Raw genomic sequence first — 15129 nt, 5'->3', positions numbered from 1 at the left:
GCATCTTCTTGTACCTAGAGAAACACTAATGTCACGAACCAATGTCTGGTCCTGGTTCTCCTGGTTAGCCCCTGAGCAGCTTTTCTACTTCTTTTAATCTTTGGGCCATGTACCTTTAACTTTTTTGTTAAGTTTGTTTCTTCTAGAATACAACAAATCTCCAAGTGGTAGTATAACAAGAATATCCTCTGACCAACCCAAAGACAATGCTGAAACAAATCACCTTATCATTCCATGGACTCTCATCTCCCTCCATAAATGCACCCTGACAAAGAAGCAGGCAAAGGGAACCCAGAGCCCCATGACACCCCGTACAGGCTGAAGAAGCCAGAGTGGTCATCGCTCCTCTTCTCCTGAGACTGGGTTCCCAAATGCCTAAGAAGGGAAATAGGTAGATAGTTAGACATGAACAGGGTATCAACAGGGGCCAAAGAATTGGCCCTAAAAATAAAGGAAGGGAGGAATGTTGTGACCCAAGGACTAAAAAGCAGATAAAATCAAGGAGGGTCTTGGAATGCAGGAATGGAAAAACCAGATACATATGGTCCTTCCCTCCTCCATGTTGTAACTATTAACGGATTTCAGGTCCTCCTGAGCAGTATAACCTGTCTCCCCTCCTACCCGGCACAGGGAAGGTATCTGCCTTACTCTTCCCCGCCCAGTACACGTGCCTCATCCCAATCAGCAAATGACCCGCAAGACACCGATCCCTTTCCTTGTACTTGTACCCTGGGTATAAAAGTGGACTAAGGGCTGTTCAATGTCGGTTCTCCCTTGAGCTGGCCCACTGTTCTAACAGCATTTCCCATTCTTTTTTCTTTTTTAATTTATTTATTCTTTTATTGAAGAGTAATTGCTTTGCAGAATTTTGCTGTTTTGTGTCAAAGTTCAACATGAATCAGCCATAGGTATACATATATCCCCTCCCTTTTGAACCTCCCGCCCATCTCCCTCCCAACCCCACCCCTGTTGACACAGAACCCATGTTTGAGTTTCCTGAGCCATACAGCAAATTCCCGTCGACTATCTGTTTTACATATGGTGATGTAAGTTTCCATGTTACTCTTTCCATACATCTCACCCTCTCCTCCCCTCTCCCCATGTCCATAAGTCTATTGCTTCTCGGCCTTTTGGCTAAGATCAAGTGTAGTATCTGTTCTTATCAGCATCTCCCACTCTAGTAAACTTTATTTCCCTCTCGTTCTGTCTCATGTCTGGAAATTCTTTTCCAACCTGTGCATGGACCACGACAATATCTTCTATATTTGTGTTTGGAGATTCCTTGGTAGGCCGATTAAAGTTTGGGTCATATCTATTTTGATCCTGTGGTGTCCCTAGTGCTCCTATAGTATCTAAAGATAGAAGAATCTTAATAAATGTTTGTTGAATGAATAACAGTGATTGAGTCGATAGATGAGCTTTATTTAATTTTCTGTCCTTTCTAAAATTATATTAAAAGGAATCCGAGTTGCAAATTCTTGTAAAAATTCCTAGGTTTTACACTTTCAGTAACTACTGGAACACAGACCATCAATCAGATGAAAACAGAATCTCTGGTAGAACCTTCTCAACAATTAGCACCATTATTATGGAAAAATAACTTGAAAAGTTTTTTGGAAGAGTTTGAACAGTTTAAAGTGTATTTAATCCAAAATTTCTCGTAACTTTCATGGGAATTCACTGTGTGATATTTTCTCTCGTTCTTGCTTTTATTGTGCTCTATTTGATTTTTTTTTTTTTTCCAGTGGGTTTTGTCATACATTGACATGAATCAGCCATGGATTTACATGTATTCCCAATCCCGATCCCCCCTCCCACCTCCCTCTCCACCCGATTCCTCTGGGTCTTCCCAGTGCACCAGGCCGGAGCACTTGTCTCGTGCATCCCACCTGGGCTGGTGATCTGTTTCACCATAGATAGCATACATGCTGATCTTTTGAAATATCCCACCCTCACATTCTCCCACAAAGTTCAAAAGTCTGTTCTGTATTTCTGTGTCTCTTTTTCTGTTCTGCATATAGGGTTATCGTTATCACCTTTCTAAATTCCATATACATGTGTCAGTATGCTGTAATGTTCTTTATCTTTCTGGCTTACTTCACTCTGTATAATGGGCTCCAGCTTCATCCATCTCATTAGGACTGGTTCAAATGAATTCTTTTTAATGGCTGAGTAATATTCCATGGTGTATATGTACCACAGCTTCCTTATCCATTCATCTGCTGATGGGCATCTAGGTTGCTTCCATGTCCTGGCTATTATAAACAGTGCTGCGATGAACATTGGGGTGCACGTGTCTCTTTCAGATCTGGTTTCCTCAGTGTGTATGCCCAGAAGTGGGATTGCTGGGTCATAAGGCAGTTCTATTTCCAGTTTTTTAAGAAATCTCCACACTGTTTTCCATAGCGGCTGTACTAGTTTGCATTCCCACCAACAGTGTAAGAGGGTTCCCTTTTCTCCACACCCTCTCCAGCATTTATTGCTTGTAGACTTTTGGATAGCAGCCATCCTGACTGGCGTGTAATGGTACCTCATTGTGGTTTTGATTTGCATTTCTCTAATAATGAGTGATGTTGAGCATCTTTTCATGTGTTTGTTAGCCATCTGTATGTCTTCTTTGGAGACATGTCTGTTTAGTTCTTTGGCCCATTTTTTGATTGGGTCATTTATTTTTCTGGAATTGAGCTGCAGGAGTTGCTTGTATATTTTTGAGATTAATCCTTTGTCTGTTTCTTCATTTGCTATTATTTTCTCCCAATCTGAGGGCTGTCTTTTCACCTTACTTATAGTTTCCTTTGTAGTGCAAAAGCTTTTAAGTTTCATTAGGTCCCATTTGTTTAGTTTTGCTTTTATTTCCAATATTCTGGGAGGTGGGTCATAGAGGATCTTGCTTTGATTTATGTCGGAGAGTGTTTTGCCTATGTTCTCCTCTAGGAGTTTTATAGTTTCTGGTCTTACATTTAGATCTTTAATCCATTTTGAGTTTATTTTTGTGTATGGTGTTAGAAAGTGTTCTAGTTTCATTCTTTTACAAGTGGTTGACCAGTTTTCCCAGCACCACTTGTTAAAGAGGTTGTCTTTTTTCCATTGTATATCCTTGCCTCCTTTGTCAAAGATAAGGTGTCCATAGGTTCGTGGATTTATCTCTGGGCTTTCTATTCTGTTCCATTGATCTATATTTCTGTCTTTGTGCCAGTACCATACTGTCTTGATGACTGTGGCTTTGTAGTAGAGTCTGAAGTCAGGCAGGTTGATTCCTCCAGCTCCATTCTTCTTTCTCAAGATTACTTTGGCTATTCGAGGTTTTTTGTATTTCCATACAAATTGTGAAATTCTTTGGTCTAGTTCTGTGAAAAATACTGTTGGTAGCTTGATAGGGATTGCATTGAATCTATAGACTGCTTTGGGTAGAATAGCCATTTTGACAATATTAATTCTTCCAATCCATGAACACGGTATGTTTCTCCATCTGTTTGTGTCCCCTTTGATTTCTTTCATCAGTGTTTTATAGTTTTCTATGTATAGGTCCTTTGTTTCTTTAGGTAGATATACTCCTAAGTATTTTATTCTTTTTGTTGCAATGGTGAATGGTATTGTTTCCTTAATTTCTCTGTCTGTTTTTTCATTGTTAGTATATAGGAATGCAAGGGATTTCTGTGTGTTAATTTTATATCCTGCAACTTTACTATATTCATTGATTAGCTCTAGTAATGATCTTAACAGACCCATCACAAGCAAGGAAATCGAAACTGTCATCAAAAATCTTCCAGCAAACAAAAGCCCAGGACCAGATGGCTTCACAGCTGAATTCTACCAAAAATTTAGAGAAGAGCTAACACCTATCTTACTCAAACTCTTCCAGAAAATTGCAGAAGAAGGTAAGCTTCCAAACTCATTCTATGAGGCCACCATCACCCTAATTCCAAAACCAGGCAAAGATGCCACAAAAAAAGAAAACTACAGGCCAATCTCACTGATGAACATAGATGCAAAAATCCTTAACAAAATTCTAGCAAACAGAATCCAACAACATATTAAAAAAATCATACACCATGACCAAGTGGGCTTTATCCCAGGAATGCAAGGATTCTTTAATATCCACAAATCAATCAATGTAATACACCACATTAACAAATTGAAAGATAAAAACCATATGATTATCTCAATAGATGCAGAGAAAGCCTTTGACAAAATTCAACACTCATTTATGATTAAAACTCTCCAAAAAGCAGGAATAGAAGGAACATACCTCAACATAATAAAAGCTATATATGACAAACCCACAGCAAGCATCACCCTCAATGGTGAAAAATTGAAGGCATTCCCCCTGAAATCAGGAACAAGACAAGGGTGCCCACTCTCACCACTACTATTCAACATAGTGTTGGAAGTTCTGGCCACAGCAATCAGAGCAGAAAAAGAAATAAAAGGAATCCAGATAGGAAAAGAAGAAGTAAAACTCTATTTGATTTTTTAATTTTTAAAATATTTAATAGCCTAGAGAGCCACTTTATAGAGACATTTTATTACATAAGAAAGGAAAATGTAATGTTTACACATAAGATTCATTCATCACAGTATTTTAGGCAGCAAGGGGGAAAAGGTCTATTCTTCAGAGAAATGGTGATTTAGGATATTCAAGAAATCTCTTCCAAAATCTTGTATATTTAGATATCTTCACATAGATAGTAAGCAAAATAATCCATATGCTTCTGGCCTAGCTCTCATGCTTTTCTATCTGTCTGGATATTATCTGCCAAGTTTTCTGTTTCAGTAGTGGTATAAATGTTGATAACATGTTTATAATCCTTAGTGTATTTTCTTCTTGGCCCTGTTGTCACATTTGACTCGCTGGAGTATTTCCCATGAGCCTTGGCCATATGGTGGATAAAGCAACACTTGCCTAATACAGATTAAAATTCACATAGAAATCATATCCAGAAAGGGCCACAGTAACTCCATATCTTGCTTCCCTTCACTGTTTTTGCTCCCATGGCTTCCATGTAAAATGTATCAAAAAAATTTAGCTATAGAAATAAGGTAATTCCAAATGTGTTGAGATAGAGCCTTTTTAGAAATGCTCGATATCTTATCCTAAAATTGATTTAGTTACCAATTTTTTAACATAGCTTCAGTCACCTGAATGATGCATTTGTACAAATAGAGGTAAGACTGTAAAGTTAAAGCCAATGACAACTTTTTCTTAGTATTGATTTATACATTCTTAGCTTAACTTTTCATTACATTGAGATGAATAATTTGGAGTTGCCTTTCCTTTCTTTAAATATCAAGGGTTATGAAGAATGAGCACATTAATATTTTCTGTTTGTCTTACTAATTATTTATTCATTCTTAGAAAATGACTCTTTGAGTTTGGTCCTCCTCATTGAATATATGTTTGATAAATAACACATGCTTCAGTTCAAGCAGAAAAAATTTAGAATACCAATTTGACCATTTACTAGCTATATGATTTTGTTTAATATTTAGCCTCTCATTGTTAGCTTGTTCAAACATTACACAAAACTATTGTAATGAGTCTGTTAGATAACTACATAAGTCTTAGCATTGTCTCTCAAATGAGTTTCCTAAAAAATGGTTACTATTTTTTATATTGGGATCATCTTCCTCAAAGGTAATAATTGATTTTATTTTTAGGAATAATAATAAAAATAGTATTTACTCTGTGGGAATACATACTTTAATGTTTTTATATAATTTAACTTTTCTTTTAATTAAATTAGCCCTCATAAAAATTCCATGAAATATTATAGTCATGTTTATAGTGGAAAAGAAACCTATAACTCAGAGAGTTGTATTTTTAATAATTTCTCTTGGAATGCAAACCCCTAATAGTCTCACACATTTTTAACTAAAATTAAGTCCTGATGCCATATTTTTATAAGAATTTATTTCCTTTTTAAGTTAAAAATTATCTTCAGACATAGATAATAGTTAAACCTGAGACAATTAGGAGAGAAGCAACATTTCTAGGAAAATATACAGATTTTGAGAATGACTTAGGTCTTTACAGTTTTTCCTTCATTATTCCTATTCATAGTTATTGGTGCTTTGATTTGATTTCCCTTTTCCATTAAGAAAAAACCAAGGACTTTTTTTTTTTAACTAGAAGACTAAGAGAAACAGGATTCTGAACTAATTGTAGGACTAGTCAAAGGCAGTCTTAAAGTAATAATCTGAACATAATCTAAATGGACTCTTATGAGTTTTTTTTTTTTTTTTTTCCATATAGTCATGATGATGTTCTTACATGGTATTAGATGTGAGCAAACACAATCAGGAGTGGAACAAATCATTCTAGAAAAAGATTAGGGTTGTTATAAAACCAAGCTATTACCCAAGATATCAAATTTAATATTCTGTTCTCTTCTGTGACAAATTATTCTAGCTTATAAACCTAACACCAAGAAAAAGATCCTCAAGTGAAAGGAAAAGATAAGGAAGTGGAATACTATGTAGTATGCAAAGCGTGCAAACTGCCTTGAGGATAGATGTGTTCATAGAACTACTTACGATTTCCTTAGGAGTCTTAAAGTTAAAAAGACAAAATTCAGTAAACATAGAGAATGTGAGAAGCTAATTTGTTTCCAATTATACTGTAGAATTTGGAGAGCTTCCCACTCATGTTTCACAATTTATATAAAATAAGGAATGCAATCTTTAATAGACATTTAAATATTGTCGTTTTTTTAAATTGGTGAATTCGGGGAATGCTACTGATCTTTTCTCAAAGAAGCCACACTTACAATTTACTATGGAATAGCATATGTGTCCTGAAAATCACTTCCAGTTATCTTATTTAACACAACGGCCAGCATTTGTTTATCATACCAGTTAATTTTCACTCTTAATGAGCCGTATGCCTGTTTCAACAATGAGATATCCAAGACACTGCTGCTAAGTCACTTCAGTCGTGTCCGACTCTTTGAGACCCTATGGACTGTAGCCTGCCTTTGTACATGGTGATTCTCCAGGCAGGAATACTGGAGTGGACTGCCATGCCCTCCTCCAGGGGATCTTCCCAACCCAGAGATGGAACCCACGTCTCTTATGTCTCCTGAATTGGCAGGCGGGTTCCTTACCACCAGCGCCACCTGGGAAGCCCTTATCCAAGACACTAGAATTCATTAAAAAGAAAAGGACAGAAAAGAATATGTAACTTGTTATCCTAAGATCCATGGAACTAAGGGGGAAAAAATGTGAATGAGCTGTAAGGAAAAAAGTCTGAAATGATGTCTTAGAATTTTGGATATATTCTTCATTACTTTACCAGAGACATCCCAGGCATGGTTAACACCTCACATTCCAGAAATGGTTTACAGATCAGAGTCATACACAGTTGTTAATTACAGATGATTGTTGTTAACTGAGAACAATGACTTTTATATTTGTAAATATGTATAAAATTCTGGGTTGCCTCAATTTATTGAGGGAACTTAGCTTCTTTTTAACATAAATGCATTATTATTACTGTTAATTGGAATGACAAAATAAAGGTTTTCATTGCTATTCCATGTTTATACTAATACACTGACAAAATAGAGATTTTATTAAGGGAATGTTAATGTAGATGCTTCCCAGGTGGCACAGTTGGTAAATAATCTATTTACCAATGCCAGATTTGCAAGAGACTTGGGTTCAATACCTGGATGGGGAAGATCCCCTGAAGTAGAAGATGGCACCCCCACTCCAGTATTCTTGCCTGGAAAACTCTATGGGCAGAGGAGCCTGGTGGGCTACAGTCAATGGGGCTGCAAAGTGTCGGACACGGCTGAGAAACAGAAATGGAGAGAGAATACTAATAACATTTACATGGGAGAAATTTTGAAGAAAAAATGTTCTCTAGAAGGTAATGTTTGTTTTCAGATATTCATACACTTTGGTTGAAAGCTTGGCTGAGGAGCCAATGGAGCAAAGCTACCATCTGTGGGATTATGACTGAACACCTCTAAGTCAGAATCCTGCCCATGCAAAATGATATGGCAGCATTGCAGGAGCCTTGATTGGCCTTGGGTTGCTGGTCTCCCAACATCCCTCCTGGCAGGCCTCCACCAGGGTCCCTAAGGGAGCGCCAGCCTGTGTTTTGGGACCAGGGTCAGGAGCAGAGAGCCCATCTTCCTGGGACACTGGGTGCAGCCAGAAAGGTAGCCACGCCCTTACCTATCACAGCACCCCAATTTGTGGGGGACCTGGTGCTAAACCATTCATAGATGAACTAATTCTTCTTTAGGATTTCCTATGTAGCAGAGCAGCTCCATTGCTGCTATCCACTAAAAGCTTCAATAATTTGGCCAGTTGATGCCAAGAGCTAATGCATTGGAAAAGACTGTGATGCTGGGAAAGATTGAGGGCAGAAGGAGAAGAGGATGTCAGAGGCATGGCATCACCATAGCATGATGGCATGGATGGCATGGATGGCATCACCAATGCAATGGACATGAACTTGAGCAAACTCTGGGAGATAGTGAGGGATAGGGAAGCCTGGCATGCTGCAGTACACAGGGTCACAACGAGTCGGACACGACTTGGAGACTGAACAACACATTTTGGTTTCCTTAACTCATAACACAGATCCAATCTACTAAACATCCACTCTGCCTCCTCTCTTGACTATCTAATATCTGAGAAGACTGATGAAAGAAATCCATTGTCTAAATTCCTTTATTCCATTATCTGGGGCTTCTGAAGAGGGGTATGAGGTTGGGAGGTTAATGTGAGTCTGAGTGAAAACTTAGAAATTGGTCAGGTTGTTAAAGGTTTCATTCCAGTGACTTTTATTTTGGAGACATATCCACTGGGTGACTTTTTCCTGAGGCATTTAGGTTTTCTATATTACAGTAGAGAATAACAATACAAGGGACCAAGTGACACAAATTAGGATAGGATGATTTTATGGGGCTTGAAAAAAGATGAAGTTTTTCCCAGCAGGAGGGAATCCTCTAAGAGTCAGGGTTGGGGCATTTTAAAAGTCAACAGGTAGCATTTATTTTACTGTATTTCTAGGAAATAGAAATTAGAAAATCTAGGTTATAATCCCTGCTTTTTCAATTCAGGGTATGTGATTTGGATAAGATTCTTAAAATTATTTCTACTCTGATTCCAACCTGTAAAATAGGGATTTTATAAAGAAATATTCTGTGAAACACACATACTGGCATATGGTTAAAAACTTAAAGTAAATTATCTATTTTTATTAACTTGTTTTAAAAAAAATCTCCTGAATTATGTTAGCAGGGCATAGTAAATTTACTTTCAGAGACAGATCCCAGTGCTATACATTGATAATCCCCTTTTCTGTGTCTTCCCTTTGTGTTTTCTTCTGAAGGTTACTTAAAAGAAGAAGAAAAATGAGAAACTACACAGAAATAACAGAATTTACCCTCCTGGGACTGTCAGACGACCCACAACTCCAGGTCATGATCTTTGTCTTTCTGCTCATCACCTACATGCTCAGCATCACTGGGAACTTGACCATTATCACCCTGACCCTGCTGGATGCCCACCTCCAGACCCCCATGTATTTCTACCTCAAGAGTTTCTCCATACTGAAAGTTTCATTCACAACTGTCACTATTCCCAAGTTCTTGGCCACCATTACTACAGGAGATAAAACCATCTCTTTTAATGATTGTATGGCTCAGTTATTTTCTTTCATTTTCTTGGGAGTCACTGAGTTTTACCTCCTGGTTGCCACGTCCTATGACCGCTACATTGCCATTTGCAAACCACTGCATTACATGACCATCATGAATCATAGAGTCTGCACACTGCTTGTCTTGGCCTCTTGGCTGACTTGATTCTTAATTATATTCCCATTACTCATGTTCTTCATACAACTTGATTACTGTAAGTCCAATGTTATCAATCATTTTACTTGTGATCATTTCCTTTTAGTATACCTTTCTTGTTCAGACACCAAATTCCTAGAGATACTGGGGTTTTCCTGTGCTGTGTTTATTCTTCTGTTCTCTTTAGCATTAATAATTCTGTCCTACACATATGTCATCAGAACAATTTTGAGGATCCCTTCTACCACTCAGAGGACAAAGGACTTTTCCACGTGTTCTTCCCACATGATTGTCATCTCCATCTCTTATGGCAGCTGCATTTACATGTATGTGAATCCAACTACAAAAGACAGGGTCTCTTTGAGCAAGGGAGTAGCTGTGCTAAATACCTCAGTAGCACCCATGTTGAACCCCTTTACACTCTTAGGAATCAGCAAGTCAAGAGAGCCTTCATGGACATGGCAAGGAAGAATATGTTTTTCTCAAGGAAATGAAAATATAAAAGTCCTGTTTCATGAATTAGAGGCATATGAACAAAGAGCAATTAAATTAAAATCCAGGTTTTTCAAAATTTATTAATATCTACACAGCCTCCCTAGATTCCTTTTCATCATTTATATTTTTATTGTCAGCAGTTTACCAAGGATATTTGCATATGTGTATTTCATTTTTTCCATTTAAATTCGAACTCTTCATATATGTACATATATATACATATACATTTTTTCCATTCAGACTGCAAACCTTCTCTCATGCACTTTTCTTCTGGTGAAATTTCAAAATGCAAGAGAGAATAACATTTTGTGATTTCACCAGAATTACTCTTTTCAGTAATTGAGTAAATATTGTATCATGTTTAACCTTATTTTTTATTACCACACAAGGACAATAAACTTTATCTGACAGTCTCATTAGAATATTGCATATACTTTCCTTTTCATATTGTGGCCAATTTAGTAACTATGTGAAAAACAGTACAACTTAAAAGAATAATGTAATTACATTTTCTTGAGAAATCAAATAACTTTTCTCATTACTAAGTTTAACATTTTCTGTGCTGTATAATTTATCAACTCAAAGACTATCGTAATGAAGAAAACTATGAAAGCTATTAGGGAAAGCTATGAAATAGCCTCCACTTCTTGGGGAAGTCAAAAATTAACATATGTATCATAACAATTCTTTTAAAATGCCTGAAGAAATTATCAATTAAAAAAAATACACAACGTGAGAGTTGCAAGTTAAATTTTATTTGGGGCAATATGAGGATTGCAATCTGGGAGACAGACGTCAGTTATCTGTGAGAAACAGATCTGAAGAGGTATAGGGGAAGGACAGTATATATGTGATTTGGTAAAAGGGGAGTACATGTATTCAAGCACATTTTTTTTAAGAAAGTTTCTGCTCATCTCATGAAACTTCTGCTAGTTATGAGAAACAATCGTCACCATGAAGAACTTCAGTGTTTTTCTTGATATGAGGAGATACAAGAATTGGGCTCATAAAATCAGCTCCTGAGACTATTTAACTATCTGAAGACCTGTCCTGCCAGTTTTCCCAGAGCAAAAAGTGCCTCACTCCTGCTCTCCGCACTGAACTCCTCCAGGCGTGTTGAACATCAGCAGCTGCACAGCACATGATTTAATCCTTGTAGAGGGAGATGGCAAGCACTCATGGCAAGTGCCAATTTGCAACTGATAAAATAAATATTACTGGATACCAAATATGACTGCATTTACTGTGGTCAGTTGTATATTTAAATAAAAGCTTGATGTTAAGCTGATCTTTTGATAATCAGTAGCTAAGGGGTGTTAAACTTTCTCATATTTGTGACTATTCTGAGATAATAGCTTGTACATACAATTCATTTAATTGCCTCTTTAAGTGATATGCCTAATCAATAGGAGTAAAGAAAGTAACAAGAGCAAAGTTTCACCATATATAAATGAGGTTTTTTGTTAAAAATGCTTATTTTAAGCACTATCATATTGGAAAGTGTACTGATTAGAATTTATGTGACTAATCATGCAAGATCATGCAATTCTGGCCCTGAACACTTTTTTCTTTTCTTTTTTCCATGAAGTCAAAATTTTATATAATGATGAAAGGTACTCAAACTCATCCTACATTTTTAAACCATTATTATAGAAAGACTGTAACCATAACTCAGAGGCAAGTTTTTCCTGATATTCACATACTATACTCAATTGAGAGTCTTAGGTCCATCATTTGATGAAACACAAGAAAAACAACTTATAAAAAAATACTGAGATTTCCACTTTGTAGGAAAGTCATGCCATTACTTTCTCCTTCCCTCATGCTGAAACATTTTTAATTTCTAAGCTTGACTGGAAGCATGAGAAAATACTGAAGTTTAGACTTGATTGAGGATTGTGAGTTCTTATTCACTCAATAAAAATATACCATAAACAGTAGATAGGTTAGTTCTGGGAATTAAAAGAACTGTAAAATTTTTACAAAAGATATGAAGAAGTCTATGCTGATATTATCAGATAATGCAGCTCTCTACATAATTCTATACAAACTCTTTAGTGGTTAGTTTAAATGTTTGCTATCAGTATAATCATTTTGATTATCAATAGCAGTGGTCAACACACACTTTTTCTGTAAAAGGGTAATATATTAATAATTTAGAATTTGCAGGCATAGTGTCCCTGATGCAATTACTCAGTTCTTCCTGTCTCTATTTTGGATGCAGCTATGAACAACATGTAAATGAAAGGGCTTAGGTGTGTCCAATAAAACTTTTAACAAAAATAAGTGGTGGGCCAAGTTTTCCCAGTGGGCTATGGATAGTCCACCGACCTCCTGTCCTAAAATTTTTGTAAACATTGACCCATATATTATTTCTTATTTAAAATAAGGTAGTATGACTAATAGGTCCATCTAGTCAAAGCTATGATTTTTCCAGTAGTCGTGTATGGATGTGAGAGTTGAACTATAAAGAAAGCTGAGCGCTGAAGAATTGATGCTTTTGAACTGTTGTGTTGGAGAAGACTCTTGAGAGTTCCTTGCATGGCAAAGAGATCCAACCAGTCCATCCTAAAGGAAATCATTCCTGAATCTTCATTGAAGGACTGATGTTGAAGCTGAAACTCCAATACTTTAGCCACCTGATGTGAAGAAGTGACTCATTTGAAGAAACCCTGATGCTGGGAAAGATTGAAGGTGGGAGGAGAAGGGGACAACAGAGGATGAGATGGTTGGATGGCATCACCACCTCACAGGACGTGAATTTGAGTAAACTCCAGGAGTTGGTGATGGATAGGGAGGCCTGGCGTGCTGCAGTCCACGGTGTTGCAAAGAGTCGGACACGACTGAGTGACTGAACTGTTTATGACTAAAATGTGAAAATTCTTGACAGAGGTAAGATTTTAAAATTTAATTCCAACATTTTTTACATGCATATGAATGATGATAATCTTATAAGATATTCCCAGAGGAAAAGATAAGGTAATATTTCTGCAAGAGAATAACAATTATAGGTACCTCAGAATGTTGTTGGCAGGATTCAGTGAGCCAATAGGAAGAAACTGCTTTCTTCTAGAAAATCATTCTCTAGAATAAGTCTGGAATATAGTAGTTGCTAAACAAAATTATTTCTACCCTCTTCTTTCTTGTCCTTCTCTTCATTATTATCAAAAGTATTAGTAGCAGTATAAAGAATTTGAATATGTATAAGTTTATAATCTTTCAAAAATATTTAAGTAAATATTTATATTTTATTTCCAACCTGTTAGTGTATGTGGTTATTTGATTTCATGAAAATGTCAAATAGAATCAAAATTTTCTAATAATATTCATTTTTGTTATCTTGTAAGAGTGAAAATCTCAGAAATCCACATTATTCCTGAGATTCTTTCTCTCAAATGAAATGACTTATGTTGTAACATTTTATACTTCATCAAATACATACGAATAAAAAGCAATTTACAGAAAATTCTGAAGCAATATTCAACTTTATCCAATTTATTTGGTTCAATGTGTGGGGAAGTTTAGAATAGGAATGAATAAAAAGGAGTCATAAAACTGTAGTGAAAGAGTTTTGAGAGAATATGAATAAAGAAATCATTGACCAGAACTATTTTAATGCTACAGATACTTGCATTTACTGGAGAAAAAGATAACCTTTTGGATGGTATCCTTAAAGGCTTGCTTCACTTGCTGGTTCCTCAGTGTATATATAAACGGATTCATCATAGGAGCAACAGAAGTATTCAGAATTGCTACTCCTTTCGTCAAGGATGCCTTTTTTTTTGCTGAAGGGTTGGCATACATGAATATACAGCTTCCATAAGAGATGGAAATGACAATCATATGAGAGGAGCATGTAGAAAATGCCTTTTTTCTCTGACTGGCAGAAGGCAGTCTCAGAATTGTCTTGATGATGAACATGTAGGATAGAATTATTAATGCCAAAGTAAAAAGCAGAATCACTATTGCAGAGTAAAAACCAGTCACTTCAAGGAGCCATGTGTCTGAGCAGGATAGTTGCAAGAGGGGGAAATAGTCACAAGCAAAGTGATCAATGATATTAGAACCACAGTAATCTAACTGGAGAAAAAGAATAACAGGTGGGAAGATGTTTAAGAGCCCTGCCAGCCAAGTACAAAACACAAGCAATCCACAGACTCTGTTGTTTGTGATGGTTGTGTGATGCAGGGGTTTGCAGATAGCTACATAGCGATCATAGGACATGGCAGTTAGAAGACAAAATTCAGTGATACCCAAGAAAATTAAGAAAAACAACTGAGCTGTACAACTGTTGTATGAAATTGCTTTGTCCTTGGTGATAATTGTGCCCAGAAATCTTGAAATACAGACAGTTGTAAAGGAAATTTCTAATACAGAGAAGTTTCTGAGGAAAAAATACATAGGTGTCTGTAGATGGGAGTCCACCAGTGTGAGAATGATGATGGTCAAATTTCCAGTGACACTTAATATATATGTGATGATTAAAAAGAGAAAAGTCACAATCTGAAGCTCTGGGTCATCTGATAGCCCCAGGAGAATGAATTCTGTGGGTCTTGTGTGGTTTTTCATTTCTGATCCTTTTCTCCCTCATTAGAACAGAAAATGTATGCTCTCCCTATAGGACATAAAAAATGTTAAAAGATATTTGAGGATAGAATACAAAAGTTTTAAAGCTTCCATCAGGAAGATAGTGTTTGAAATTTAAAACCTCTGTTCCCATACAGTAACTTTCTCCAGTTTCCATTCAACCTTTCATTCAAGTAATGAATATTATCTAAAGTTAAATATTGAGCTCTCATCCTCAAAAATACACTCTCACAGGCCA

At 36.5% G+C, this 15129-nt stretch overlaps 1 protein-coding gene and 2 pseudogenes across 1 annotated transcript; 2 read left to right on the top strand and 1 right to left on the bottom strand.

Annotated features, from left to right (window-relative positions):
- The first annotated feature begins 1114 nt into the window (after positions 1-1114).
- On the top strand, positions 1115-1227 carry LOC133049425 (U2 spliceosomal RNA; annotated as a pseudogene).
- An 8141-nt stretch (positions 1228-9368) lies between these two features.
- Positions 9369-10303, top strand: LOC133042790 (olfactory receptor 6C1-like; annotated as a pseudogene).
- A 3619-nt stretch (positions 10304-13922) lies between these two features.
- On the bottom strand, positions 13923-14873 carry LOC133043511 (olfactory receptor 6C3-like). Its single transcript, XM_061124427.1, has one exon. The coding sequence runs from the start codon at positions 14871-14873 to the stop codon at positions 13923-13925; it is 951 nt and encodes a 316-aa protein (XP_060980410.1).
- Positions 14874-15129: the final 256 nt, after the last annotated feature.

Source organism: Dama dama, chromosome 3, assembly GCF_033118175.1.
Source record: "Dama dama isolate Ldn47 chromosome 3, ASM3311817v1, whole genome shotgun sequence".
Taxonomy (NCBI): domain Eukaryota; kingdom Metazoa; phylum Chordata; class Mammalia; order Artiodactyla; family Cervidae; genus Dama; species Dama dama.
This window is presented reverse-complemented; position numbering and strand designations above follow the sequence as displayed.